This window comes from Oncorhynchus tshawytscha, linkage group LG09, assembly GCF_018296145.1.
Source record: "Oncorhynchus tshawytscha isolate Ot180627B linkage group LG09, Otsh_v2.0, whole genome shotgun sequence".
Taxonomy (NCBI): domain Eukaryota; kingdom Metazoa; phylum Chordata; class Actinopteri; order Salmoniformes; family Salmonidae; genus Oncorhynchus; species Oncorhynchus tshawytscha.
Window position 1 is genome coordinate 35,734,729 of NC_056437.1, and position 26,727 is coordinate 35,761,455.

Sequence of the window (26,727 nt, forward strand, 5' to 3'; positions counted from 1 at the left end):
TTCCATGATCTGCATGTCCTTGTTTCTTCAAATTTGAGATGGGATTTGACTATTGCTACATAAACATAGCATTCAAGAACAGCATTCTCTCAGTTTACTATACAACAAATAATTCAAATATAGAAACATTTATTTTACAATTTCAGCAAAAAAATATTACACAATTCCAGTTTAGTTGTACACAGTGTTTTAAAACACCTAAATACACTTTTACAGTCATTATGTCAGTAGAAAAAAATATTGGATATTCATGATACAAAATGTACACTTCCCTACAAATAAAAATTGCATACACATGTACATAGCATTGTGTGAATGACCAACAATGGTCTTAAACATTACAAACTTTTATTTAAAAAAAGTAGTATTGTCTTCACATTTTACCTCAATATTTAATTCCAACACAAGATCATGAAAAAATTGCACTGTATAAAATGTCGCTTAAAACCACAATTACATTTTTTTTTTAACGACTTCTAACCCAAGTTATAAATCATAACATAATCAAAATAAAATGCTCTTTACATGTGCAATGGACAGGGTCAATGTACTGCAAATATCCTTGTTCTAAACAGCCTACTAAGTATTCAATAAACTGCCATGGATTTGGGGGAGTCTTACCACCTTTGCAAGATGATCATTCGTCAACAGGTACAACAACCCTGTTTACTCCCTCAAGACACAAACATAGCATTACTACATAAACGCCAATGCTTTAAAGTAAACATGTTTCCATCGATCCATTCTGGCACTGCAGTCCTGGACTGTCTGGTGGAGCATTTTAGGAGAACATAGATCAATGTATCACAAGAGAAAAAGCATAAATCAAAATGGGGGTTTTAAAATTTCCCTCAATGGACATGGTCTCATTTCTTCTCCCCGCAGTGACGGTTTGATTGAATTCCAGCCTTAGTTCAATTATAGTAATTTAAACCATGAAGTTATTTTGCTACTTCACTAATAATATTAGTGTAAAAGAGAAGGGACAATTCATCAACTAGCACAGATATAATCATCAACTAGCAAAGATATAATACTTATGTTAGCATAATTGTGAAATCTATTTAGCTGGAATAGCCAGACATTCTATATTTTGGATTGCAAAAAGAACAGGCAAAACTCAAAGACAGGGATAAAAAACAAATAACAAACAAAAAAAACTTCAATGTCCTCAAAAAAAGTGTTAACTTAGATTTGTCAATTTTGAACAGCTTTGGTTTTCCATACATGCTGCCTACTTGCCTGGGTAAATCTATGAACATTTATAGAAAGTGAAACCAAAGAAAGTGAGCAATTTTGCATTCCCCAGCCAGTCCTACATTTCAGTTTAATAATAAGGGACATATACAACATTATTACACGATTTTGCAATAAAGACCCTTCATAAGTAAAGTTGAACAAAGCCATATCGTGCAGCATCTCTTACCAATGTGCCACGTAGATTTTCTCTTATAGAACTTCTCTAAATTGTCTCCACAAAGCATGGAAGGAACACTTTTAGTTGAAACTGCTGACCAACAGTTAAAATCTACAACACATACTAGTGTACTGGATTTATATCGATTTCTGAAAATGTAAGGAAGAAGGTTAGATTAAGGAAGGGTGTGATCTTTGCATCAAGCATATTACATACTCTACTTTGGAATTATTCCTGAGGAGAAGAGGGGAACAAAAACGTAACTACACAGCAGGCAATGTAAGCAGTCTTTCTGAACAACATCCAAGTCAAAACTTTGCATTAAACTAAGACAAAACACTTAAAGAAAATATGAAACGCTGAGAAAGTAATAACGCGACAAAACCTACAAAGGAAATCAATATTAATGAATGCTTGCATGTCCAACTGGGTTTTGATGATAACAACATGGCATGATGGTGACATGTCACAAACATAAAGAGGGTCTTTGCAGGGAAGCTGTTCACTTTTAAAGGCAGGAGAACACATAGTTGTTTGCTAGTCTCTTCAACTATTCACTATCATTACATATACATAAGTGTTGCAGAAACCCATCCATGGTTAAGAGCCAGTGTCACCTCAGATGGCCTGCCTCTCCACTATCTCAGTCAGTCTGAGACAGTGGAGAAGTTGGAGGACTGAAATAGGGCACCAGGCCATGCCAAGTCAGACCAGGCTGTATACTTTTTCTCTCATCCAGCAAGGCACTAAGATCGTCATTCAAGTTTATCATTGCAAGTGCTTAATGCATTTAAAACACCTATAATACCCATCACCAACCCCTCCCCCTGTGCAAACCAGTCTAGAGACACTCCTGATGAGTTTGGGAGGCCACCAAGGTCTCTCTACTGTCTCGGTGCTGCTGACCTCCGTATGTTTTTCTGCCACACGGTTTAGTGTTTTCGTAATGAGGTCGTTCCAGAGACTGCCTGGGATTATCCCAGAGGGATAATAGTTAGAGCCCTTACAGTTCCCTCTCTGGACATATCACCTGGAAGAGATCCATCATTGGCATCAAATCACAGCTCATCAAATAGACAAAGTGCTGCTACTATAGTATTATTCATTCAGATCCAAAAATGTACTTCTTAAAAGATGGGGTGCTTTTCTTTCCCCTCTACATTTGGACAGTTTGCCCAACTCCACTTTTGATCAACGCAATAAAGAGGAAACCAAGAATGAGAAACTGCTAGCCAAGTGAGCACAGCAAGAAAACAAAAACAAGAATCAACACAGTGCTTTGCAGAGAGTGGTTGTTTCTGGCTGGCTTTACCCAAGTGTCAGTCTGGGTTTGGTTCAGCGAGAGTCTCAGGGGGGCTGTCAGAGCAGTGGCTCCAAATCAGGAGAATGGAAAAAGTGACTGAGTAAGAGGCGCACTCACGCAGGGTGATGGAGATGGGACATATGGGCAGAGACACCTGGGAGATGCACGGAGAAGCAGAGCGGAGCGTGAATAAGTAAGTGAGACGGGCAACCTCAGAATGGCCGTGCCAGACCTAATCCCCTTGACGCAGGAAGTCCCCGCCACCACAGAGAGCGAGCCTCTCCGGCGCCATACTTTCTCCATCTCCCAATAACTGATGTGTCTAGACTGGCTTGCCAATGCTAACCCCCCCCCCCTTTCCCCCAGACCCTTTTAGAGAAACAACAGCCCACTTCTGTCTTAGTAAAACAACACAGTCCCTGGGTGAGTGGTATTCAGGTTCAGTGCTGACCCCTACTGGTCTCAGTTGTTACTGCGGTTGAATGTCTCCAGCACTGTGGTGTTGGTCTTCTCAAACACCCACTGCTGGCTGGGGACACTGGGGTCACACATGTTCATAAACACCTTTCTCTCTGTGGGGTTGCTGTCGATACAGCTGTTACTGATGTGGTGGTATAAACTTTTATCCTACAGAGATAAAGGGAGAGAAAAGAGGTGAGCGAGATGGCAATGATTATTTAATTAGTGCATTTAACTGAAAATATTTTCCAAATTAGGTACTTTTAAAAACACATTTATTAGCCTGCATGGAAAACTAGGAGTCATTTGTTTCTAACAGGATACACCAAACTTAAAAGGTGAATGTCTAGGAGTTTATCTAGGAGAAAACTGCCTTATCAATGAGTAGCAGCTGTGTCATTTCATCAAAAGGAGAAGGAAATACAAAGGATCAAAAATACACCTTGAAGCTTGCTCAGCTCGAGCAAAAAAAGTGCACCATAAGCAACTCACAAACTTGCCTTTTCATACTTGGAAAAAGATTGTGTGTGTGTGAGAAAGAGAGACCTTACCTTCCTGTAGCGCCACAGCTGGTTGCCCTTCATGCCGTGGCAGTCATACAGGGTGACGGGGCTGTTGTGGGAGATGGCATCAAAGCACACCTTCTTAGTGTGCATGGGGTCCCCCACACGGATGTCCTCCCTCCAGCCAAACGTGAACACCTGGAGGGGGCAGAGACAACCTAGATCAGAACACCTCAGGAGTGGGGCCCCCACATCCAGCTCGCCTCTTGGAGCCAGTGTCACTCCTGATCCTGGAGTCCACAGGGCAGGCATTTTTTCTAGCCCAGTACTAACACCTGATTTAACTCATCAAGCCTTTGAGATGTGTTAGTAATAAGCTGGAACAAAAGCCTGCACACCTTGTGAGTCTTCAGAACTAGGGTTGAAGAGAACTGCCCTGGGAGTTCCAACATCGGTCACCGCCACGGGACGTTCACCCATAGGGAACAAAATAGTTGTTTGGAAGAGGCTCCTCTGCTGTAACATTCAAAAAGCCCCAGCTTGGACTGTAGCCAGAAAGAGCTCTTTGATTTGCACTGATGATGTTTGTCGTCCCAGCATTGAATACAAATTGCAACCATGACAGAGATTAAACTACAACAGCCTTTTAAATTACTGTAATTAAACTGTCAAAGCACAGAGCCAGAGCAGGCAACTTAGAAAACAAAGAGAAAATATGGCCATCCATCAACATTCGGTTATGAGCTCTTCTAAAAATTATTTGGGATGACAAGGGGAAAAAAACGGGACTACATTTGAACAGAAGAGATAATGAAGGTGTGTGTGTGTGTCTGAGTGAGAGAGAGTGTGTGCACCAGTGAGTGTGTGTGGGGGTTGGTTCTTCTAACCTTGTGGGGACCTAAAATGCACAAAAGTCCCCACAAGGATAGTAAAATTAGGAACCTTCGCCTCCGTGGGGACATTTCCCATGTCCCTGTGAGGACGATGGCTACTTTAAGAATAGGGGTTAGGTTTAGAGTTAGAATTAGGGTTAAGTTTAGGGTTACTGAAATACATTTTAGGTCCCCACGAGAACAGAAAAACATAACGTGTGTGTGTGTCAGTAGTACTTATGAAGGCAGAAAGCGGTCTGTACACAGTACAAAATTAAGGTTAAGTGTATGCAAAACTAGAGAAAACTAGCACGTTACAGCAGACAGATGTCTGTATTTAGTTGTGTGTACTAAGCTCCTCACCTGTCCATGGCTCCACCCAGCCTCGCCCCGCCCCTTCAGACATGTCTCCAGGCGGATGGGCGACCCAGACGAAAAGTGTTTATTCTCCATGCACATGCCACTGCCTACGTTGCGCAGCTAGAACACACAGAAGCAGACAAACCAGTTAACAGAGAAAGACAAAATGTCATCATTCCATACTAGTCAGTGTATTAACCACTGACTAGAGCTCTGTCTGGATCTCTCAGCACTATCTGTCAGTTCTCCTCTTTAGTGAAAAAGTGTGATGAGTAATGAAGACGAGGCTGTGGCAGGAGCTTGGCCTTTTGACAGCTGATGTGACGAAGTGACACCGGGCTGTCACAGGCCAGACACGGTCTCTCTTTCTCTTCTAACTTTCTCTCTCTGTCTCCTACTTACTTTCTCTCCATCTACTGTCTCGCTTGCGCTTATCTCAATCTTCTAACTTTTTCTGTTTCTAGCCTTTTGTCTCCCTCTCTAAAGAAACTAGTAAATGAATGTGTACCTCTCCCCAGGCGGCAGCAGGGGGCTCCACAGGTGGGTAGTGCTTGGGCAGGTCCCAGGCCACCTCTGTCATGAACCACTTGAAGCTCTTACAGTTGAGGCTGCTCCGCAAGTCCTTCTGCACAGTCATGTCTCCTGCTGACAGGTGCCTGTACTCTGGCCTTCGCTGGTAGATATATTCAGCATACTCATCCATCCACACCTCTGCCACACGCTTTAGGTTCTGTACAGGGACCAAGGGAGAAGAGAAAGGGTTAAAACAGTGTTGATCCACAATGCCTGTAGGAGAGGGATGGATGGATGCATGGTGCCAGTCTTCTGGGGTCTTGTTGACTACTGGATGGCTGAACAATAATATACTGAACAAAAATATAAGCGCAACACGCAACAATTTCAACGAGTTACAGTTCATATGAGGAAATCATTCAATTCTATGGATTTCACATGACTGGACAGGGGTGCAGCCATGGGTGGGCATAGGCCAACCAATCAGAATGAGTTGTTCCCCACAAAAGGGCTTTATTACAGACAGAAATACTATTCAGTTTCATCAGCTGTTAGGGTGGCTGGTCTCAGACGATCCAGCAGGTGAAGAAGCCAGATGGAGGTCCTGGGCTGGCGTGGTTACACATGGTTTGCCATTGTGAGGCTGTGTGGAAGTATTGCCAAATTCTCTAAAACGACGTTGGAGGCTTATGGTAGAGAAATTCATATTCAATTCTCTGGCAACAGCTCTGGTGGACATTCCTGCAGTCGGCATTCCAATTGCACGTTCCTACAAAACGTGAGACATCTGTTGCATTGGGTTGTGTGATAAAACTGACAATTTTAGAGAGGCCTTCTATTGTCCCCATGCTGTTTATTCAGGTTCTTGGTATGCCACACCTGTCAGGTGGATGGATTACCATGGCAAAGGAGAAATGCTCACTAACACAACATTTTAGGGAATAAAGCTTTTTGTACCTAGGAAACATTTCTGGGATCTTTTATTTTATAACATGGGACCAACACTTTACATGTTCCGTTTTATACTATTGTTCAGTATAATACCTCATTTATTTTAGTCAAAGACAGGTTGAGGAGGGTTTAGGGGATGTGCCTGTGGGGTAGAGTTGGGCGATATGGAAAAAAATACATATTGCGATAAATTGCCTGAATTGATGAGATAAATAGAATGATAAGTTTCTAGCATTAATGGGCACCACAGTTTAAAATGATCCTTTAAACTACTACTACTAGTTTGATGGTTGTAGCTATCAATTGTCCCATTAACAAATCACCAATATTAGCAAACTTATTTCATTTCAAACTTCACATTTCTCTAGTATAGGCCACTGAACACTATCAGAAAAATGCGTGAGATAAGTGATAGGCGTCGATCATTTTTGGTTTATTGTCCCAACTACTGTGGGGTGGTGCTGATGGCGGTGTCTAGGAGAGGCAGCTGCAGTCAAGTTTTGGGGGAAGCAAAAAAAAAGAAGTGGCGCCGCAGGCCAGCAATTAATGTCTCTGTGACTCTGAGTTAAACCCTTTTCTCTGAGCTCACTTCAAAAAGGAACAAAAGGAAACCAGAATGATGCTAAAACACAAAGCTGTGCTTAATAGGCACTTTCTATTTTAGGTACAATATTCACCCAACGATCATTCACAGATTTCATTATTTCGGCATCATGTTATGGAAAATCAATCAATATGAATGTACATATTATGCATGTATTTGAACTATCGCATTGGCGGCCATTTCTAACTGGAGGCCTTTGTGCTTTATGCTTATGTCTTTGTTGCTGTGTCTCCTTTCTGAAGAAATACATGAACAATTGACCCGACTCCTCAGTCATTAACATTCCTCACTCAGACAGAACAGGCCTTCCTCATCTGAGAGACTATTCCCCCATGGTGGGGGAACACAACACAAAAATGAACCCCAAAAAAACAGGCCAATAGTTTTCAATTACACATTCGACCAAGCCAATGGTGTGGGCAAGGATCAGCATACATAATGGATCGTTTCAGCTGCATTCCAAAGGTTTCAAAAGAATGTCGAAATGCACTATATATACACAAAAGTATGTGGACACCCCTTCCAATTAGTGTATTTGGCCATTTCGCCACACTCGTTGCTGACAGGTGTATAAAATCGAGCACACAGCCATGCAATCGCCATAGACAAACATTGGAAGTAGAATCGCATTACTGAAGAGCTCAGTGACTTTCAATGTCATAGGACACCACCTTTCCAACAAGTCAGTTGGTCAAATTTCTTCCCTGCTAGAGCTGCCCCGGTCAACTGTAAGTGCTGTTATTGTGAAGTGGAAACGTCAAGGAGCAACAATGGCTCAGACGCAAAGTGGTGGGCCACACAATTGCACAGAATGGGACTGCCGAGTGCTGAAGTGCGTAAAAATCATGCGTCTTCGGTTGCAACACTCACTACCGAGATCCAAACTGCCTCTGCAAGCAACGTCAGCACAAGAACTGTTCGTTCGGAGCTTCATGAAATGGGTTTCCATGGCCGAGCAGCTGCACCACAAGCCTAAGATCACCATGTACAATGCCAAGCGTCGGCTGGAGTGGTGTATAGCTCGCTGCCATTGGACTCTAGAGCAGTAGAAATGCATTCTCTGGAGTGATGAGTCATGCTTCAGCATCTGGCAATCCAACGGAAGAATCTGGGTTTGGCGGATGCCGGGAGAACGCTACCTGCCCGAATGCATAGTGCCAACTGTAAAGTTTGGTGGATGAGGAATAATGGTCTGGGGCTGTTTTTCATGGTTCGGGCTAGGCCCCCTAGTTCCAGTGAAGGGAAATCATATCGCTACAGCATACAATGACATTCTGGATGATTCTGTGCTTCCAACTTTGTGGCAACAGTTTGGGGGAGGCCCTTTCCTATTTCAGCATGACAATTCCCTCGTGCACAAAGTGAAATCCATACAGAAATTGTATTTCGAGATTGGTGTGGAAAAACTTCACTGGCCTGCACAGAGCCCTGACCTCAAACCCATTGGATCGCCAACTGCGAGCCAGATCTAATCGCCCAACATCCGTGTCCAACTTCACGAATGCTATTGAGGCTGAATGGAAGCAAGTCTCAGCAGCAATGTTCCAACGTCTAGTGAAAAGCCTTCCCAGAAGAGTAATAGTAATAGGAGCAAAGGGGACCAACTCCATATTAATGACTATGATTTTTTTAATGAGACATTCGACGAGCAGGTGTCGACATACACTACGTGACCACAAGAAAAACAAAAGCATAGAACTTATTTTCAAATCTAAAGATTCCGTACCTGCAAACCTGTTTAAAACCTCTTTGGGCTAGGGGGCAGTATTTTGAGGAACGGATGAAAAGCGTGCCCAAAGTAACTGCCTGTTACTCAGGCCCAGAAGCTAGGATATGCATATAATTGGTAGATTTGGATAGAAAACACTAAAGTTTCTAAAACTGTTAAAATAAAGTCTGTGAGTATAACAGAACTGATATGGCAGGCAAACCCAGAGGACAAACCATCAAAAAAACAAAATTCAGCCTACCACTGTTTCCAATGGCTGAATTTCCAATCCAGTCAAAATCCTCCCAGATTGCAGTTCCTAGGGCTTCCACTAGATGTCAACAGTCTTTAGAAAGAGTTTCAGGCTTGTTTTTAGAAAAATGAACTAGAATTTGTAGTTGTTCTAAGTGGCTCCCATTTTGGCTGAAGTTTTTTCATGCACGTGGATGAGAGAGCATTCTTTGTTGTTTATCTCCGGTAAAGACAATAACGATTCTCAGTCTTAAATGTTATTGTTTATTTACATATTAGGGTACCTGAGGTTTGATTATAAACGTTGTTTGACTTGTTTGGAGAAGTTTATTGGTAACATTTGGGATTCATTTTGTAAACATTTTGAAGGAGTGAACCCAGAGTTTTTGGAGATATAAAGAAGGACTTTATCAAACAAAGGGACCATTTGTGATGTAGCCGGGACCTTTTGGAGTGTCAACATAGGATCTTCAAAGGTAAGGCATTTATTATATTGCTATTTCTGACTTTCGTGGTGCACCTGCCTGGTTGAAAAATGTTTTTCATGCTTTTGCATGCGGGGCGCTGTCCTCAGATAACCGCATGGTGTGCTTTCGCCGTAAAGCCTTTTTTAAATCTGACACAGCAGCTGGATTAACAAGTAATTAAGCTTTATTTTGAAGTATGACTCTTGTATTTTCATGAATGTTAAATATTTCTGTAATTTGAATTTCGCGCACTGCAATTTCACCGGATGTTGTCAAGGTGGGTCACTAGTGGAACGCCTGCGCCAGAAAGGTCAAAGTGTCTTTACAGCGTATTCCTCATCAAGGTCATTTATCTAAATTTGTGTAATTTGGGGACAAAACCAATAGGGGGCCGTATCACAAGGACAAAGAAACCTTGGAAGAAAAGCAGGGGGGGGAAAAAGGCATTTGTTAAGTCTCTTTTTTCTGAACGCTTACGTTGTTAAAACACAGCACCAGGCGAGGCAGGTGCATGAGGTTAAATCAATTCACCACCAGAAAGAAAAGAGGAGTTTCTCACTCGTTCATTCCCACTTGCGGGCCTGACTGTGGAACACAATCAACATTCACTTCAAACACTCCACAGCATTTCTGATGGGTGTGACGAGAGTGGGTGGGTTTGTGGCTGCAATATAAAAGGTGTTCAACTATTGCAGAGAAACTCAGCAAAGATGAATGTGCTCTTCACTAGACGCTTTAGTCAACAAATTCCGCAACATATGTTCCACATTCTGTGGCATTTTTATCTTTGTAGATTCCTTATGAAGAGGAGAAGCGAGAGGAAAAGGTGGGTCTAGGAACCAATCCAACACTCACTCTGGCCAGGCTGACCCCGCCGGGGACCTTGTAGGGAACATACTTCCTGTAGATGTGACCCACCCTGGAGCATGGGATGTCCTCCATACGCCCACCACACATCCACACCTGAGGGGGAAGAGAAAGAGAGAGCAAGCGAGTGAGGAGAGGGTAGAAAGAGAGAGAGGCTTAACACAGACAGCTGTGTGGGGATCATGGCATCACTGCTGTGTTAGTTTGTGTGTCTCCTGTGTCTGCCCTTGGTGTGTAGCTGTGAACAGTGTGAGGACGAGGCTGACAGGTACTAGGCAAGCAGGGAGGGAGAAAAGAGAGAGTGGCTCCAGAGGGAGGGATTGGAGGGAAGATAGATAAAGGTAGCAGGGAGGGAGGGAGGCAGGAGGTACGATTAGCTATACAGTGAAATCACCACCATACTGACAAGAGAGTGAGACTATTACAAATGCCTCCTGGGGTTCTTTGGACCAACACATCAATTATATTTAGAGCAGTCCTGGCTAAGACTGAAGTAAAACCTGACAAGTTTGATGTCTTCACTATTATTCTACAATGTAGAAAATCGTAAAAATAAAGAAAAACCCTTCAATGAGTAGGTATTCTAAAACTTTTGACCAGTAGTGTACGACTGGGAAAAATCCACTTGAACGCCCCTCCAACTGGTAATTACTCAGATTTGTCCTACATGTTGACCTCTAACGTCACCTACTAAGGACATGGCCTTGATAATAGCATTTTCAGCAGTTAAATGTAACAAAACATTATTTATAGAAAGCAATCTATTAAAATGTTTTTTTTTTTTAACACTCATTTGTTTATAAGCATGATTACTGTACTTTTAGTTTCTCAACAAGTTCAAAGCATATGAACACATCCAACTGGTATTTACAACTGGTAATTAGCACCTTCCCACTTTGTTATGAACGCAGCATAAGATCCATTGATAGATGGGCTTCTGCCTTATGAATGTTTAATAGCGGCTGGGCTGGCAAGCCTTGGCGTTCTCGGAGGCCAACCGAGCATGAAATATACTTCAACAACTTGTGTTGCCAGGCTGTAGAGGCATGGAAGGAGGCACGCACACATACACACAATGTGCAAAGCTGTCATCAAGGCAACGTATGGCTACTTTGAAGAATCTCAAATATAAAATAGATGTTGATTTGTTTAACACTTTCCTTTGGTTACTACATGATTCCATATGTGTTATTTCATAGTGTTGATGTCTTCACTATTATTCTGCAATGTAGAAAAACCCTTGAAGGAGTAGGTGTGTTTTTTATAAAAAAAATAAATAAATGTGTACACAAAAACTATATGGGGGTTGAAAATGATGCAGACAATTACATTGATAGAAGCCACAATCTGCAATATTAAAGCTGATCTACCCCCTAAAAAACGACCAAATAAATAGAAATAAACCGTGAAATGAGCGCTACCGGTACTGGAGCGAAATTAGAGCGGGCGAGAAGGCCTACGCTCCAGACTTTTGGAAACGCAATCCGCACTCCAGTCAAATTGGGCACACTCCGCTCCTCTCACATAGTCTGGTCTGTACTCACAAAGATAACTGTTTTTGTGCTTTCTAGTTAAGCTAGCAGTTCTAAGATGTTAGCAGCCAATGGCTCGCAGTTTCTTCCTTCCGATAAAAACAGATGATTGCCATAATGTTCTTGAGTCATTACTGAATAATTTCATGTAACAAATCAAACATTAACCCTTGTTAACAGTGCATGGTAACCTCGCCAACATTTCATTTTAGACACGGCGTCTATTTGAATCGGGCACTTATTTGCTAAAATGTGTGCCACTGCCCAGCTATTAAAAAGGGACAGGAGGCTATTTGAGACCGCGTTTAATTTAAGTTTTAGGGTATATGTGTTCGTATAGTAAGCAAGGTTTGAAGTGATTATGTTTTAGTCAAATGTTACATCTGTTTGGGCTTCTTGAGGTCAATTTGCAGCCTACAAATGATTTGTAATTATGTTTCGGCCCTCTGACCATCGGCTGAATCTAGTTGATGATCCCTGCATTCGGGGAATACAACATATCTGACCCTACAACAGAAGTTAGGGGTAACTTCATCCAACTCCTATCACTTCAGCATCCAAGGCAGGGTCACTTTGCCTGACCTTTGGACCCTGTGCCCTCTCTGACCACCACACTCCACTTGGCATGTTATGTCTTCTCTAAAAACATATATTTAATGAGAAAGTGGGATCAAAAGTTCTTGCAGAGTGCATTCTGTGGATTAGTGTGCAGCGCTGCTAATCCCTCCCCCTCTTGACGACCTCTAAAACCACTGTGGTACGGAGCAGGGTGGGCAGTCTACAATAGAGAACCTATAACACACTACAGCCAATGACAGTTACCAAAGCAGCACTCCATAACCTTTTTCTCTCTCCCCACAGTGGGGCCTAACATATGCATTTGTCAACTGAGGGGTGGGTTTTTGGCAGATGTAAAGTGCTATTTAGAGTTTATTAATGTTACATTAAGATAATACTTTAGCAGATACTCTAATGCATTCGCCTTAAGATAGCTAGGTGAGACAACATATCAATCGTAGCAAGTACATTTCCCCCCAACAAAGTGTTTATCAGCAAAATCAGTGCAAGTCAGCCAGGACAAGTGCATGTCTTTTCATTGGCTATATTACCAAAGTATCATCTGACAGCAACAAAGAGAATATTCTCTTGTCTCTGCCATGGTATTATTATCCTTTTATATCAGTTTCTCTCTGCATTCCAACAGTGGAGTCACAGCATTACATCGGTAAAAGGCTACAGAATGATCTGAGTGAATTCTGGGCTGCTTTTAACATTTTGGTCTCCGTCCTATTCCCAGACCAGGCTTGAGATCTGTCAAGAGACTAGACGGCGAATCAACCTTTCATTTGACGAGAGGAAGGATGAGAGGATGGGTTGAGCTGCACCCTCTCCAAACTTTACCCAGGGTTTCATGTTTTATTAGGCCAAGCAGAGGAGTGCCACTGACTTTCGGCAGACTTTACTTAGACTGGCAGTACCACTGAGCTGAATATAAGTGAGTCTGCAAGAGCCTTGCTTTAAAACCACAATTAAATTGTTTTGATGAGCTTTCCAAAACACTTTAGCTCCAAAGGGGAAGAGGAGGGCTGGGGATTGGAGACAATGGAGAGACTAGTGCTTTATATGTGTACGAGTCCACATAATAAATGGCTATCCTATGGAATAATTCATAGTGAGGCAGAACTCTAAAGCATAATCTAATATGGTTTCTGAGTATAATGGATGTAGGAGCTCTCGGCGAAGCAGAGCAGATTTGGACCACGAGGTGAAATCTAAATACCAACTTCCACCATTGCCTTAGAGCTCGTTAGTTAATGGGCTTCTGATAAAACTAGGCAGCGGGGGCTTCAGCTTGTTGGTGGTGAGATTTGGTGTACTTCAACCCTGGTCCTGGAGAACTACGGGATGTGCAAGCATTTGTTCCAGCCCAGCACTGACCTACCTGACTCAACTAGGCATCTTACCCATTTGCCATTTAGCAGACACTCTTATCCAAAGCAACTTACAGAAGTGAGTGCATACATTTTTGTACTTGTCCCCAGTGAGACTCAAACCTACAACCCTGGAATTGCAAGGGCATGCTTTACCAACTGAGCCACACGGGACCAACTTATTATGAAGTGTTACAGTTGTACTAGGGTTGGAACAAAAGCCTGCACACCCTGTGCATCTCCAGGACAAAAAAATTTAAAAGAACCCAGCTGTAAGCCAATAAGGTAATCTTTCCAAAAACAACAAAACCGTCTTAATGTCCAGTGTCATTGTGGCGTTTTACCTTGAAAGAGATCTCGTACTGCTCTCCTCCCCAGATCTCCAGTCCTGTGTCATATCCTCCCAACTCCCAGAACCACTTTCTGTCCACGGCGAAGAGTCCACCAGCCATCACAGGAGACCTCAAGGACAAGAGGGGGGGTATAAAATGCCAATACCGGTCACACTCATACCCCAACATGATGACACTGTCCTTTAAATCAAATCACTGGTTTCAGACCAGCCAAAAGGACAGGAAGATATACAAATAAAAAGTGTGTAAATCAGTGAGGAAAGGTGGCGGAAATGGCAGGCCTGCCTTACAGTAGTCTTTATAGACTGTGCCAGACGAAGGCTTTATAACGCAACTAGACTCAATTTGAGAGTTGTGCACCAGGCTCAGCTTTTCCCGGGGGTTCTCTGAACAACACAGAAACAATTAAACCATCAACCACGGCTGAACCTGACTGGCATAATGTGTGTCATACTCAATGCATAACAGGAAACAATGACACTCCAGCTCCACTGTAGGATCGCTTCCCTCAAGTGGCTTTGAATGAAAATCAGGGCCTAAGTCTTGCTGTGAACCCCAAGGATGTACACAGAGTGTACAAAACAGACTGACCAGGTGAATCCTGGTGAAAGCTATGATCCCTTATTGATGTCGCAATCCACTTCAAATCAGTGTAGATGAAGGGGAGGAGACAGGTTAAAGAAGGATTTTTAAGCCTCGAGACAATTGTGACCCGTTTCAGGAAACTAGGCGTATGTCGAAGGTCACTACTTCACACGATCGCCACTTGAACGGAATGTAATTCATGTGCCTTAATAACAAACTTGTATGCCATCTGTAAATCCAATAAAATTATCAAAATTACGAGCCTAGTTGGTTTAGCCACAGAAAAAAAACAGCAACCTTCCTGCTACCAATGATTGGCTGAGATAATGAGTGGGCTGGACATGCTGAGAGATGAGTTCGGATTGGTCTGCCATATATTAGCATGCTTCTGTTTATTTGAGCTGGTTAGTATGTGTAGGTAATCCTGTCTAACGGGGCTTTTTCAAAAATATGTTGTTTAGTAGAACTGCATAAGTGTTGGTCTCCACATTCTGGAGGACCGAGTTTTGAAATCAGTGGAATGAGAGTATGATAGGTAAGGAGAAAACACCGGTCTCCGGATTACATTCTTCAAACTGGGCAACCATGGCATCCGTGACAGAGAGAAGCGTTCAACCACGATATATACGGGTAAGATAGTCTAGCTAGCTACATTTTCAGATATTACACATTTATAATTTTGACAAAGTCATTTTCATTTCAAGTTAAAGTGTACTGTTAGCTAGCGAGCTAAAGTTAGCTGGCTGGCTCGCTAGCTAACGTTACGTGTATGAGCTTATTATTAGTTTCTCAGACATTTGCTTGGCTAGTTATAGTCTAATGTTAGCTAGCTAACATTGAACCTGGTTGATTAACTACCTGCCGATGTGAGGTCAGAATGTTCGGATCAACCCTTAAAGAGATGGGTTGGGCTAAAGCTTAATAAGAGGGTGTGAACGATGCTGAATAGATGTAGACAAAGAGCTCTCCAGTTGGTACCAAAACATTAAAAAGGCAGTTTTTTAAAAGTGAGGTTACAAGTTTATGGACTTTCAAAGCAGAATTACTTTCCCATTGTTCCTTAAATGCCGTGCATGATATACCATTTTGTAGCTCTGTCTGCTTCCATCCAACGTAAAAAAAACACAATTTCAAATTTTTATACATAAGACTGAATCGAGGCGGTTGGTTACAATTGAGACATGGATTATGTATGTGTGCCATTCAGAGAGTGAATGGGAAAGAAAAGGTTTAAGTGCCTTTGAACGGGGTATGCTAGTAGGTGCCAGGCGCAATGGTTTGAGTGTGTCAAGAACTGCAATGTTGCCGAGTTTTTCACGCTCAACAGTTTCCCCATGTGTGTCAAGAATTGTCCACCACCCAAAGGACATCCAGTTAACGGCAGGCCAGTGGTCGAAAATGGGTAATTGATGAGAGGACAAAGGAGGCTGACACAAATTGTGTAGAGCAACAGACGGGCTACTGTCCATGCCCCGACGGATAGAGGCTGTTCTGAGTGCAAAAGGGGGTGCTGCTCAGTCTTAGGAAGGTGTTCTTAATGTTTTGTACACTCAGTGTACATAGTCAGGTCAAAATGTGTGTGTGTGTGACAGAGATTCACATTTGGCTAAGTATTAATTATGTGTGTATCCATTTGGGGCGAAAAGGGTAGTCATTTGCACCTCTGTCACTCTCTGGACATTCAAACTCATCTGACGGGTTCTAATAAGTCAGAGTTGCAGACAGGTAATGATGAATGTAGTGTTTATCGACAGCCCGTAAAGGCTGACAGGATTTGAGGGGACACACTGGAGAGGTGTCCCTGAATGGAAGGGCTGTCAGAGGGAGACAATTAAACAGGCAACAAGGTGTCCAAATGAGACACACTACTGTCTCCATCTCACATTACAGGCCCTCCCAACAGAACAGGCCCTGGCAACACACACACTTCCCGCATGAACGCCATGGGCTGTCATGGATACCAGTGGTCCCCTCCATCTCTAAATTGGAGGCAGAGATGAACCCTCACTGGATTGATATTGGAGGGGGGAGAAACGTTTGACATTTCACTGACTCATGAGAGAGAGCCGGACAGGGAGGAAGACAGGCAGGCACACATCTGGGTCCTCCATTAGGATGATCAATCAAGGTAACAGGGCAGAAAGTGGGAGGCTGGAAGCTCAGAGCATTCCGGGGCTTCCCAAGCATTAGGAAAAATCCTGAAGTAGCTAGAACGTTAACAGCCAAGTTCAGTCTTTTTTTAATCATCCAAGGGCAAATGGTTCTGTTTTGGAGCATTCAAAAGGGTAGAAGTCTTTGGCAGTCAACAACCGTGAACCTGCAGGCTGCACCGCACAGATAAGGAAGGTAACCGTGGAGACAGTGATGTTTTATGTAAAGCACTTATCAAAATAGGTCTGCTCATCCGACGTTACTCCCTCACTGGTGCCATGTCGTTCCTATTCCACCCCTCCCTCCATCACTCAGATTTTCATCATGCTATCCTGTATCACTGTAAGAATTAGAATCCCATTTAATCGACCATGAATATTCAGAGTCACAATTTAGTTGAGGGAAGCCTCATCTTGCAATGAAAGAGGGGAGCATATTGTCTAACAGGCCAGTAGCCATGGAGTCCTTCACACCAGCAAGGACTTGACTTTTATCCCCCCAATGTGCTGATTTGCTGGGCCCTGATGTGTTGTCTGGTCCAGTAATACTCACTCGAAGGGTTCGCTAGAGTCCTCTTTTGACAGCTCAGAGGGGATGGGGATGCGTTTGTAGTACATCTCCCAGTCAAACGCTCCTCGCATGGCGTCACCGGCCTGTGTCTCGTAACCAAAGTTGTCATGGTCGATCACGTCGATCATCGGACAGACAATAGACTTCCTGTTTGTGGCGATACGGTCTGAGAGAGCGAGAGAGAAAGAGGTACACGGCCAAAGTCAAACAAACATCAGGGTTAACGTGAAATGTCCCCCCTTTGGACAAGGTAATGGGCACATTGTACAGATCAGTAATTATATTCTAGTATATTCATCTACCACAGAATGACCAGAAAGCAACTCCATAGCAAAGCTCAGTGTGTTCGAACAGAATGACTCACCAAGCAGCGGGGGCAGCCAGTTGATGTTGGCTTCACAGTGCGAGTCGAGGAAAGTGATGACCTCTCCCTTGGCGGCTGCCGCCCCCAGCAGACGTGTCCTGATGAGCCCCTCTCTCTTCTTGGTGCGCAAGATCCTCACCTTGGGCATCCTCACCATGTACTCCTCCAGAGACGCCTTAAGGTGCTCTACAGGGAGAGAGACGAGTTACAACACACACAGAACATGCATGCAGACACACATATTCACACTGCATCGCTTTAGTAAGGACTCCAGGAGCCCTGGAGGACACATCCATCCACGCAAAAGGACAAACACACATATGAAAACAGATTTCTTTCAGGTGCTTTGTGGACAAGGAAAGATTAACATGCGCCTGGAGAGTGGTTAATGAGGAACGGTGTGCATAAAGACATGGCCAAAGAAGACCTTCGACTGCTGCAGTGAGTGCTTACAAAAGCATGCTTCCTCACATGAATATAAAGAAAAAGTCTATAGGCATAACAGACATGGACAGCTGCTTCAACAAACATGTCAAAGGGCTCTGATGCCGATTTTTTTTTTTACAAGGAGCACATGTGCTCCTAAGTTGAAAAATGTAGGAGCATATTACAGAAATGTAGGAGTACACTGAAAAATATTCTAGGTATTAATCCATTACAGTCTAAGCCGGGGGAGGGGGTTCTACAACGGCTCATTTTGCTATTTGATTATTGAATTTTAATAACCCTTGAAGTATCAAAATAAAATAAATCATTTTTTTGATGAAACATTAATTTTGGCTTTACTGCTATTAGGCCATAGAAACGCATTAAATAACAGATTCACAAAATGGACCAACAGATAGTCTCCTGAAAAAATCTAAAGGAAGTTTGTTCTTAAGTGTGTGTCCTATATCTGAGTGATAAAAAAAGATCAGGAAATAGTTATGTAGATATCTATATAGATATATCTACATCTATATCCATATCCACATACACAGTGGCAAGAAAATGTAAAGGTGAACCCTTTGGAATTACCTGGATTTCTGCATAAATTGGTCATCAAATTTGATCTGATATGTTTCTTGTCTATATTGAATACATAATTTAAAGATTCACAGTGTAGGTTGGAAAAAGTATGTGAACCCCTAGTCTAATGATAGCTAATTGGAGTCAGGAGTCAGCTAACCTGGAGTCTAATCATCAATGAGACGAGATTGGAGATGTTAGTTAGAGCTGCACTCACAACATTTGAGTTTGCTATTCACAAGAACCATTGCCTGATGTGAACCATGCCTCGAACAAAAGATCTCAGAAGACCTAAGATTATGAATTGTATATTTGCATAAAGCTGGAAAGGGTTACAAAAGGATCTCTAAAAGCCTTGATGTTCATCAGTCCACGGTAAGATAAATTGTCTATAAATGGAGAAAGTTCAGCACTGTTGCTACTCTCCCTAGGAGTGGCCATCCTGCAAAGACGACTGCAAGAACACAGCACAGAATGCTCAATGAGGTTAAGAAGAATCCTAGAGTGTCAGCTAAAGACTTACAGAAATCTCTGGAACATGCTAACATCTCTGTTGACGAGTCTACATCAACACTAAACAAGAATGGTGTTCATGGGAGGACACCACGGAAGAAGCCACTGCTGTCCAAAAAAAAACATTGCTGCACTTCTGAAGTTTGCAAAAGTGCACCTGGATATTCCATAGCGCTACTGGCAAAATATTCTGTGGACAGATGAAACTACAGTTGAGTTGTTTGGAAGGAACACACTGTGTGGAGAAAAAAAAGGCACAGCACACCAACATCAAAACCTCATCCCAACTGTAAAGTATGGTGGAGGTAGCATCATGGTTTGGGGCTGCTTTGCTGCCTCAGGGCCTGGACAGCTTGCCATCATCGACAGAAAAATGAATTCCCAAGTTTATCAATACATTTTGCAAAATAATGTTAGGCTATCTGCCTGCAAATTGAAGCTCAACAGGACAACGACCCAAAACACAGAAGAAGCCATTCTGTTGTTGATTTACAACAGAAGAAAATACACCTTCTAGAGTGGCCCAGAAAAGAGCCAAGATGGCGTAGCAGTCAGATGTCTTTGTTCTGTCGTGTCCCTTGTATATATCGTTTAACATATTTTCTTTGCATATCTTTTAAAATATTTTGCTAAACCTCAACATCTAAATACTCTCCTGCAACCCGCCTCACCCAATGTAGCATGGATCTGCTTTTTTCCCCTAAAGTATCTATATTTACTTCGGATCTGGAATCCCTCAACTGAAGCTAGCCAGCTATCAGTCAGCAAACCATTGCGAGCGGTCATCAGCTAATCTTCAGCTCGAATAGCTCTTGCCAGTTCAAACAATGTGACTCTAACCAGAGCATAATGGACCTATTATTTTTATCCCCGGATTCCCACCGCAAACTGAACATTTTCATCTGGATCTTCACAACTAGCTAACCGCAACCCCGGATGACTTCTCCTGGCTAGCGTTTTCATCCACTTTGCTTGAAGCTAGTCCGGCCAGAGCTCCTGTGCTACCACCGAAGCATACTCCTGGGCTACAATATCCAGACCTCTTCTACAGCCGGTACGGGGCATGGAACCCCGCAGATCCCCTACGACTGGAATACCGACATAATCTGCCCGAGGACTCCAAAAGGCCCCTCAGGCGCGACGCCCGCTGAAGGCCCATTATGCTAACCAGCTAGGCCTGCTAGCTACCTAGAGCTACTTGGAACCCTACTAATTCCACGACCGGTCTATCGACGTCACCGCATGAAGAGGCAAAAACAGACTTAACCCCATTGCGACATCCCCCAAAGGCTAACTTTCTAGCCCCTGCTATCTGCTTGCTTGCTAACCTGGCCTGCTAACTGCTAGCCTGCCCCGGTCTACTAACTGCTAGCTTGTTTAGCCCCGGTCTGCTAACTGCTAGCTTGTTTAGCCCCTGCCTACTAACTGTTAGCAGGCCTGTGCTAACAAGCTAACAGTCTGAATCGCTGTGTCCACAGCCAGCCCAACCACTCACTGGACCCATATTTATTTTCAATCTCTTTTCGATTTTTAATTTGATTATACCTTCCGGTAACCTGCCTCACCCAATGTGATATGGAATCGCTATTATTTTTAATTGTATAATACATTCAAGAACCTCCAGAAGCTAACCAGTTAATTAGCTACAAGCTGTTTAGTCATTGTTAGCCACTGCTAGCGGCTTTTACCTTCTGCACAGCCAGCCCTGTTTTTACCCGAACCCCACTCATACACGGCTAGAGCCCAATACTCCACCGGATCCTTGCTGTAAACTCTGGACCTTGGCTAACGCCACTGCCACAAAGCTAGTACCAGTTAGCCGTGAGCCAGGCACATCTCCCTGCTAGCAAACTAAATTCTACAATACCTCTTTCGCCATCTGGCTTGGATTCTCTGTCGACCACCACGACTGGTCTGCCGACGAATACTCCATCCGCTGTGCCTTCAACCGGCCTCAGTCTGAGCAGACCCCCCCTACCATCCTCCTTTGTCCCACCTCCCACACATGCGGTGACCTCACCCATTATAACCAGCATGTTCAGAGATACAACCTCTCTTATCACTCAGTGTCTGGGCTTACCTCCGCTGTACCCGCACCCCACCATACCCGTCTGCACATTATGCCCCAAATATATTCTACCACGCCCATAAATCTGCTCCTTTTATTCCTTGTCCCCAACGCTCTAGGCGACCAGTTTTGATAGCCTTTAGCCGCACCCTCATCCTACTCCTCCTCTGTTCCTCGGGTGATGTGGAGGTAAACCCAGGCCCTGCATGTCCCCAGGCACCATCATTTGTTGACCTCTGATCGAAAAAGCCTTGGTTTCATGCATGTCAACATCAGAAGCCTCCTCAAGTTTGTTTTACTCACTGATTTAGCACACTCTGCCAACCATAATGTCCTTGCCGTGTCTGAATCCTGGCTTAGGAAGGCCACCAAAAATTCGGAGATTTCCATACCCAACTATAACATTTTCAGTCAAGGTAGAACTGCCAAAGGGAGAGGAGTTGCAATCTACTGCAGAGATAGCCTGCAAAGTTCTGTCATACTTTCATACTTTATGCCCAAACAGTTCGAACTTCTAATTTTTAAAATTAATCTCTCCAGAAATAAGTCTCTCACTGTTGCCGCCTGCTACCGACCCCTCTCAGCTCCCAGCTGTGCCCTGGACACCATCTGTGAATTGATCGCCCCCCCATCTAGCTTCAGAGTTTGTTCTGTTAGGTGACCTAAACTCGGATATGCTTAACACCCCGGCAGTCCTACAATCTAAGCTAGATGCCTTCAATCTCACACAAATCATCAAGGAACCCACCAGGTACAACCCTAAATCCGTAAACATGGGCACCCTAATCGACATTATCCTGACCAACTGGCCCTCCAAATACACCTCCGCTGTCTTCAACCAGGATCTCAGCGTTCACTGCCTCATTGCCTGTATCCGCTACGGGTCCGCGGTCAAACGACCACCCCTCATCACTGTCAAACGCTCCCTAAAACACTTCTGCGAGCAGGCCTTTCTAATCGACCTGGCCCGGGTATCCTGGAAGGATATTGACCTCATCCCGTCAGTTGAGGATGCCTGGTCATTCTTTAAAAGTAACTTCCTCACCATCTTAGACAAGCATGCTCTGTTCAAAAAATGCAGAACTAAGAACAGATATAGCCCTTGGTTCACTCCATACCTGACTGCCCTCGACCAGCACAAAAACATCCTGTGGCGGACTGCAATAGCATCGAATAGTCCCTGCGATATGAAACTGTCCAGGGAAGTCAGGAAAGCAAAGGCCTGCTTTTTCAAGCAGAAATTTGCATCCTGTAGCTCTAACTCAAAAAAAGTTCTGGGACACTGTAAAGTCCATGGAGAACAAGAGCACCTCCTCCCAGTTGCCCACTGCACTGAGGCTAGGTAACACGGTCACCACCGATGAATCCGTGATAATCGAAAACTTCAACAAGCATTTCTCAACGGCTGGCCATGCCTTCCTCCTGGCTACTCCAACCTTGGCCAGCTACTCCAACCTTGGCCAACGGAGCTACTCGCCCACGCCTCCCCAGCTTCTCCTTTACCCAAATCCAGATAGCAGATGTTCTGAAAGAGCTGCAGAACCTGGACCCATACAAATCAGCTGGGCTTAACAATCTGGACCCTCTATTTCTGAAACTGTCCGCCGCCATTGTCACAACCTCTATTACCAGCCTGTTCAACCTCTCCTTCGTATCATCTAAGATCCCCAAGGATTGGAAAGCTGCCGCGGTAATCCCCCTCTTCAAAGGGGGAGACACCCTGGACCCAAACTGTTACAGACCTATATCCATCCTGCCCTGCCTATCTAAGGTCTTCGAAAGCCAAGTCAACAAACAGATCATTGACCATCTTGAAACCACCGTACCTTCTCCGCTGTGCAATCCGGTTTCCGAGCCGGTCACGCTCAAGGTACTAAACGATATCATAACCGCCATCGATAAAAGACAGTACCGTGCAGCCGTCGTCATCGACCTGGCCAAGGCTTTCGACTCTGTCAATCACCATATTCTTATCGGCAGACTCAGTAGCCTCAGTTTTTCTAATGACTGCCTTGCCTGGTTCACCAACTACTTTGCAGACAGAGTTCAGTGTGTCAAATCGGAGGGCATGTTTTCCGGTCCTCTGGCAGTCTCTATGGGGGTACCACAGGGTACAATTCTCGGGCCGACTCTTTTCTCTGTATATTAAATGTTGCTCTTGCTGCGGGCGATTCCCTGATCCACCTCTACGCAGACGACACCATTCTGTATACTTCTGGCCCTTCCTTGGACACTGTACTATCTAACCCCCAGACGAGCTTCAATGCCATACAACACCCCCTCCGTGGCCTCCAACTGCTCTTAAATGCTAGTAAAACCAAATGCATGCTTTTCAACCGTTCGCTGCCTGCACCCGCACGCCCGACTAGCATCACCACCCTGGATGGTTCCGACCTAGAATATGTGGACATCTATAAGTACCTAGGTGTCTGGCTAGACTGCAAACTCTCCTTCCAGACTCATATCAAACATCTCCAATCCAAAATCAAATCTAGAATCGGCTTTCTATTTCACAACAAAGGCTCCTTCACTCACGCCACAAAACTTACCCTAGTAAAACTGACTATCCTACCGATCGTGGACTTCGGCGATGTCATCTACAAAATAGCTTCCAATAACTGGATGCAGTTTATCACAGTGCCATCCGTTTTGTTACTAAAGCATCTTATACCACCCACCACTGTGACCTGTATGCTCTAGTCGGCTGGCCCTTGCTACATGTTCATCGCCAGACCCACTGGCTCCAGGTCATCTACAAGTATGCTAGGTAAAGCTCCGCCTTATCTCAGTTCACTGGTCGCGATAGCAACACCCACCCGTAGCACGCGCTCCAGCAGGTGTATCCCATTGATCATCCCTAAAGCCAAAACCTCATTTGGCCACCTTTCCTTCCAGTTCTCTGCTGCCTGCAACTTGAACGAATTGCAAAAATCTCTGAAGTTGGAGACTTATCTCCCTCACCAACTTTAAACATCTGCTATCTGAGCAGCTAACCGATCGCTGTAGCTGTACATAGTCCATCGGTATATAGCCCACCCAATTTACCTACCTCATCCCCATACGGTTTTTATTTTATTTAATTTTCTGCTCTTTTGCACACCAGAGTCCTGACCCTCAACCCGATTGAGATGCTGCGACATGACCTCAAGAGAGCAGTTCACACCAGACATCCCAAAAATATTGCTGAACTGAAAAAGTTTTGTAAAGAGGAATGGTCTAAAATTCCACCTGACCGTTGTGCAGGTCTGATCTGCAACTACAGAAAATGTTAGGTTATTACTGCCAAAGGAGGGTCAACCAGTTATTAAATCCAAGGGTTCACATACTTTATCCACCTTGCACTGTGAATGCTTACACAGTGTGTTCAATAAAGACATAAAAAAACATATATTTGTTTGTGTGTAGTTTAAGAAAACTGTTTGTCTATTTTTGTGACCTAGATGAAGATCAGATCAAATTGTATAAAAAATTTATGCAGAAATCCAGGCATTTCCAAAGGGTTCACATTCTTTTTCTTGCCACTGTATATAATATATATATATTTTTTTACATGAATTTACCCCTTATTTTTGGCCCTAAACAGTCGAAGCTACTAAGCTACAGTGCATTCGGAATGTATTCAGACCCCTTTTAGAATAAGGCTGTAACGTAACAAAATGTGGATAAAGCGAAAGGGTCTGAATACTTTCTGAATGCACAGTATACCTTCATACATTTTTCAACTGGTTCCCGGGGACCTTCAGATTAGTCATGAAAATGACATAGAGCAAAACAACCAACGTGTTTGTGAGAGTCTATTAGTGCGTAGCCCAAACTTTTCGGACACACCAGACAGAAGTTAGCAGATCGACGATACCAACTTCAGACGATTCCCAAGACACTTGTGGGCGTCGTAGAGCAAAATGGAGAATACCATTATGTTCTTGATTGTCTCATCTTTCCATAGAAGAAACACTAGACGATTTTGTAAGACTGATTTTCAGGAAGTCTCATGGTCTGACAAACACCACTCTAGCTCTTTCACCGCAGATGTGGAAGTGCAACATCGGCGGATACGGTGCAGAGACGCATCCAATGCAAAAAAACATACCTCTAGCTTAAACTGATGGATTTTTATGGGGAGTTTTTCATTATGCTAATTAGATTTCCACAGGGAAATTTATGAGCATATGCGACCAAAATGGTAGCACTGTAGAGCCCTGTGTCATGGCCATACTAATCCCTCGAGACCTTATTATTTTACTGTCAATGCTTAAAAAAGAGAGACTTCTACAGCACAGGACTCAAATCACTTCATTTGTAGTCTTCACTCTTCAGTGAGTATCTTTAGTAAGACAATTAACATATTGGCAATGTTATAATACCAAGAGGATCGGTTAAATTGTGACAAAAGATATTTAAGCATTCCTTTAGAAATGTAATTTAGAGCGTAGATAAATAGCCTTAAGAACTACTCTCGCATAGAAGGTTATTGGTAGTGGTGTTTTTTCAACACGTTTCTCCCGATCTCAAATATATTTTCAAAGCAGTAGCAACACCACTTAATCAATCCAGGTGAGTTAAACGGAAGCCTACATTCAGTTCACAGAGAACATTCTCTTTTACAACCACCTGGCCATTCTGACTGGATAATATAACATGTCGTATATGGAATTGGTTGTTCTCCGTTCGCCCCATGCTTCAAGGTCAGTGTGTAACAGAAAGACAAACACAATCTATGTGCAACTGAATTAACTCGACACTGATTACATCAAATTCACATTAAGGCCCTCATTATGGATTAAGGCGATTGAAGGCAAATTTCCATCAAACCTCTCCTCACACTAACCATCACCTCCCTCTTCCAGCCACAGAGGAGAGTCCCATATCCTGTCTCTTCAATATACTTGAGCAAGCCAGTAATGAAATCCATCCGATTCTCCCACTCTCCTGTGTGTGTCTCCTCTTCTGCATTCCCTCTCTCGCAGAAGTGCCCAGATGCAGACACATTACTGAGTTATTCCATCTGACACCACAGTAAAAAACTTACAGGGTGAAAACTAAAAGCTGTTTTACATGCGTACATACAGTGGGTATTATAAGTATTCACTCACCTTGGATTTCTACACATTTTGTTGCATTACAAAGTGGGACTGAAATTTGTTGCATAACTATTCACCCCTTAAATTAGAGTTCAGGATTAAAATATGGGTTAACAAATTACATAAATTAAATGGACTGAAATATGGGTTGACGTGATTTAATTCACTACCACTTCCTCTGTCCCCCCCAATACACATAATATCTGTAATATCTGTACAATATCAGTCAAGTATTACATTTCAAGCACAGACTCAACTACAAAGACCTGGGAGCTTTTTGAAAGCCACACAGGGC

The 26,727-nt window shown here is 43.4% G+C and overlaps 1 protein-coding gene across 2 annotated transcripts in view; it reads right to left on the reverse strand.

Annotated features, from left to right (window-relative positions):
- Nucleotides 1-112: 112 nt before the first annotated feature.
- LOC112257878 (polypeptide N-acetylgalactosaminyltransferase 10) overlaps nt 113-26,727 on the reverse strand; it is a 173,661-nt gene continuing 147,046 nt past the window's right edge. The window contains exons 5-12 of one of the 2 annotated variants that reach the window (XM_024431800.2): nt 17,763-17,948; nt 17,381-17,564; nt 14,084-14,201; nt 10,265-10,372; nt 5,423-5,644; nt 4,918-5,034; nt 3,731-3,880; nt 113-3,347 (exon numbers count right to left, since the gene is read on the reverse strand). In XM_024431800.2, coding sequence (XP_024287568.1) covers nt 3,183-3,347; nt 3,731-3,880; nt 4,918-5,034; nt 5,423-5,644; nt 10,265-10,372; nt 14,084-14,201; nt 17,381-17,564; nt 17,763-17,948 — 1,250 coding nt within the window. In that variant the 3' untranslated portion in view covers nt 113-3,182. The remainder of the gene's footprint in view (nt 3,348-3,730; nt 3,881-4,917; nt 5,035-5,422; nt 5,645-10,264; nt 10,373-14,083; nt 14,202-17,380; nt 17,565-17,762; nt 17,949-26,727) is intronic. The other variant, XM_024431801.2, reaches the window with a different exon arrangement.